The 1,849-nt window shown below is 41.9% G+C and overlaps 1 protein-coding gene across 1 annotated transcript; it reads left to right on the plus strand.

Annotated features, from left to right (window-relative positions):
- Positions 1 to 243: 243 nt before the first annotated feature.
- Positions 244 to 1,491, plus strand: LOC100761102 (isocitrate dehydrogenase [NADP] cytoplasmic). Its single transcript, XM_027393899.2, is given in 2 exon segments — positions 244 to 617; positions 619 to 1,491. Coding segments are annotated over 2 exon segments (1,221 nt in total). The 3' UTR covers positions 1,466 to 1,491.
- Positions 1,492 to 1,849: the final 358 nt, after the last annotated feature.

The following is a 1,849-nucleotide window of genomic DNA, read 5'->3' on the forward strand; positions in this document are numbered from 1 at the left end:
TTAACAGGGGTTCAGAGTGTGATCAAGGATCCTGCAACATATTCAATGTTTTCAAATTTTACAAAAACACCTGTTCTATTACAGGTGGTTCTGCCATTATCAAGAAAGTATGCAAAAAAAAAATTTAAACTTGGACCCTGTCATCGGTGCGAAGGTTGTGGCAGGTGCTGAGCCAGCAGCTGCTGAGTTGAGTTGAGACAGTCTGTATACGCACAGGCATGAGCCCGGTTATTGAAGTTAAAAATGTCCAAAAAAATTCATGGCGGTTCTGTGGTGGAGATGCAAGGAAATGAAATGACACAAATCATTTAGGAACTGATTAAAGAAAAACTCATTCTTCCCTATGTGGAACTGGATCTGCACAGCTATGACTTAGGCATAGAGAATCGTGATGCCACCAATGACCAGGTGACCAAGGATGCTGCAGAAGCTATAAACAAATACAACGTTGGTGTCAAGTGTGCGACCATCACCCCCGATGAGAAGAGGGTTGAGGAGCTCAAGTTGAAACAAATGTGGAAATCACCAAATGGCACCATCCGGAACATTCTGGGTGGCACTGTCTTCAGGGAAGCTACTATCTGCAAAAATATCCCCCGACTGGTGACAGGCTGGGTATTCTTATGGAGACCAATACAGAGCAACTAATTTTGTTGTTCCCGGGCCTGGAAAAGTAGAGATAACCTACAAACCAAAAGATGGAACTAAAAAGGTGAAATACTTGGTGCATAACTTTGAAGAAGGTGATGGTGTTGCCATGGGCACATACAACACGAATAAGTCAATTGAAGATTTTGCACACAGTTCCTTCCAGATGGCTCTGTCTAAGGGCTGGCCTTTGCATCTAAGCACCAAAAACACTATTCTGAAGAAGTATGATGGATGTTTCAAAGACATCTTTCAGCAGATCTATGACAAGCAATACAAATCCCAGTTTGAAGCTCAGAAGATCTGGTCTGAGCATAGGCTCATTGATGACATGGTGGCCCAAGCTATGAAATCAGAGGGAGGCTTTATCTGGGCCTGTAAAAACTATGATGGCGATGTGCAGTCAGACTCAGGAGCCCAAAGTTATAGTTCCCTTGGCATGATGACCAGTGTGCTGATTTGTCCAGATGGTAAGACGGTAGAAGCAGAGGCTGCCCATGGCACTGTCACACGTCACTACTGCATATACCAGAAAGGACAGGAGACATCCACGAACCCCATTGCTTCCATTTTTGCCTGGTCCCGAGGGTTGGTCCACAGAACAAGGCTTGATAATAATACTGAGCTCAGCTTCTTTGCAAAGGCTCTTGAAGACGTCTGCATTGAGACCATTGAGGCTGGCTTTATGACTAAGGACTTGGCTGCTTGCATTAAAGGCTTACCCAATGTTCAGTGTTCTGACTACTTGAATACTTTTGAGTTCATGGACAAACTTGGAGAAAACTTGAAGGCCAAACTAGCTCAGGCCGAACTTTGAGGTCAAACCTGGGCTTAGGGGGACAAGTCTTCATGGTAACTAAGCCCACAGGTTTACATTTTTTTTTAATATAGCACTCAAGGATAAAAACAAAAATCATTTTTTAATTTGTTCAGAAGACAAAGTTGAACTTTTCTATACGTTTATAGGCTTTTTCTTTTTCATACAGTTATTGCCACCTTAATGAACATGATGGGGACTTTTTTTAAAATTGTATTTTATTGTGTAGTAGCAGGAATTATGTTAGTACCCATTCACATTAACTGTCACTTTTTCCTTACTCTAATATAAATGACCAAAATCAGAAGTATGCTAAAAGGTGAACAATAGCTACAGTATGCTTCCCTATAAGGGTGAAAAAGAAAGCCACTCACTTCCCCTGTT

The sequence above is a fragment of the Cricetulus griseus genome, assembly GCF_003668045.3.
Source record: "Cricetulus griseus strain 17A/GY chromosome 1 unlocalized genomic scaffold, alternate assembly CriGri-PICRH-1.0 chr1_1, whole genome shotgun sequence".
NCBI classification, from domain to species: Eukaryota; Metazoa; Chordata; class Mammalia; order Rodentia; family Cricetidae; genus Cricetulus; species Cricetulus griseus.